Raw genomic sequence first — 2,207 nt, forward strand, 5'->3', positions numbered from 1 at the left:
ATCATCATCATCATCATCATCATCATCATCATCATCATCATCATCATCATCATAACCTTTCTCACCCTGCACCAGGGTATAGGCCATGAACAAACACTTTCCAGCTCTCTCTATCCTCATGATGTTATTCCATGTCTTCCCACTTTTGTGTGTATCAGTTTCCGTGATTCCTCTCCAAGTTCCACACGGTCTTCCTCTTGATCGTTTACCCTGTGGATTCCAATCCAACACTTTATGTAGTGTGCAGCTGCCTGATTTCCTGAGATTATGTCTAATGCATCGCCACCGCCTTCTTCCTACCTCATCTCTGACTGGTCTTGTTTTCCAAAGCACTTCCTCGTTGGTGACCTTAAAGTGTGTCTGTGGAGACGTAAAAACGACATGAATCCGCTAAACTTATGTTTCAATTCTTTGTTTTCTGAAGTTATTTCTACATTTTCGAGACATTGCACATGTGCTCCCTTTAACTCTACAACTATAAGCACGTAGCGGACAGACCTGCCCGACCAGCAGCAGATCAAACGCAATGCTTGGGGACATTTGCAACCATAATAAACATTCTAAAACACGTCTTTTATTTGCTTAGCTCATAACAGTATATGTGTTATTGCTGATCTTTTTAAGTTTCAAATAAAGGAAACTGGAGTGATAAATTTGAATGAATGACGGAGAAGTGCTCCTTTCTGAAAATGCACTAAAAACATCTTGTCTGGAAGCATTGTCCAAGACACGTCCTCAAATTAAATGGTTAAGAATTGCCCCCACAGGGTGTGTGTTTGAGCAAGACATGATAACCCTTGCTCAAAAACAAGGCGTTGCAAATCAGCGACCAACAGAGCTGTTTGGACTGTCTACTATTATATTACACATAAAGTTTTAATGCAACGTATTTGTGGTGGTGGGAGGGTGAAGAATGGTGGAATGTCATGGATGAATGTGGCTGGGAGTTAGGTTTGGTAAAGAGGCGTGGGGTTGGAGCAGGATTTGAAGGGTTTAGGGGTATATGTCACTCTTGCGAGACAAAAGGACGTCATACCGCAGAGAATCATGTGCTTTTGTGACTGGTAGTAAGAAAAATATATATTATAGAACATGTAACACTAGGCAGGGGTAGGCCCAGAACAACATACTTAGGGAACCTAAACAAATGGGTAACAGGGAAAGATCTGGGAAACGTAGCCTTTTTTGAGCTTCTGAGCAAAGGAATGAATGGAGAACCATGATCGCTGATGTCTGTCTCAGATCTGGCCCTGGATGATGATGATGATGTAACAAAGGAATTCGCTTCTACTTTTAGTCCAACAAGAGAGCCCACGGCCGTCTCGGGACAGGCAGTGAAGGGGTTTATGTAGACCTAGTGTAAGACGCATAAAGCTAGCAGTCGAGAAGGGGCCTGCGCTATACAAATACCATTTTATATTAATTATTATTTTCTATACTACAACAATTGCAGTAAAATAATATGTTTCAAAATCCTAAATTTTCCTCAGATTATTATCTCTTTAAAAGCGGATAGTTAGAGAACGTTAGGAGTACGCCATTGGCAGATATTTATTACAGCCATCTTGTTTGACCTCTTCTTTAACATGCATAATACAATGAGCATTATCATAACACTTTGCTAAAATGAAAAAAAAACTTTCTTTTTTTACTCCGCATATTTTTTTTCCGGATCAGACAGTGAAACAGTAGGTCTGGAACTTCTTTGGTCTTTTCTTAGAATGAAGAACACTATTTAATGACACAAACAAAATGGCTCTTGGAGCTCACATGACCTTATGCAGTTGCGAGCGCCGTAAAACCTCTACTAAAACACACAAAACAAGATGGCTGTTACTATAAATATCGGCCAATGTCGTACTCCTAATGTTCTCTAACCATCCGCTTGTTATCTCTTTCTTCTGCCCCGCACACTCGGGTACATCAGAGTACCTGGTGGGAGGGCGAGCCATGAGGTTCCTCCCTGTGGCCATCTCTCTACTGGTCAGTTTCGAGTCGTCCATCATGATGCTGGGACTGCCGGCCGAGGGATATGTCTACGGCATACAGTTCGTCTTGAGCAGCGCGGGCTTGTTCATCTCCCAGGTCTTGTCCGTGTTCATTATGGTGCCGCTGTTGCACCCACTCAGGATCACCAGTGCTTATGAGGTGGGATGGGGAGTGGGATGGGGAAATAAAAGAGGAGGAGGAGGAGGAGGAGGAGGAGG

At 42.6% G+C, this 2,207-nt stretch overlaps 1 protein-coding gene across 1 annotated transcript in view; it reads left to right on the forward strand.

Moving 5' to 3' along the window:
* Positions 1-2,207, forward strand: part of LOC118477530 (sodium-coupled monocarboxylate transporter 1-like) — a 27,733-nt gene that overhangs the window by 1,651 nt on the left and 23,875 nt on the right. Inside the window, exon 2 of the mRNA XM_035969222.1 lies at positions 1,928-2,148. Coding sequence (XP_035825115.1) covers positions 1,928-2,148 — 221 coding nt within the window. The remainder of the gene's footprint in view (positions 1-1,927; positions 2,149-2,207) is intronic.

This window comes from Aplysia californica, unplaced genomic scaffold (genome assembly GCF_000002075.1).
Source record: "Aplysia californica isolate F4 #8 unplaced genomic scaffold, AplCal3.0 scaffold00127, whole genome shotgun sequence".
Classification (NCBI taxonomy): Eukaryota; Metazoa; Mollusca; class Gastropoda; order Aplysiida; family Aplysiidae; genus Aplysia; species Aplysia californica.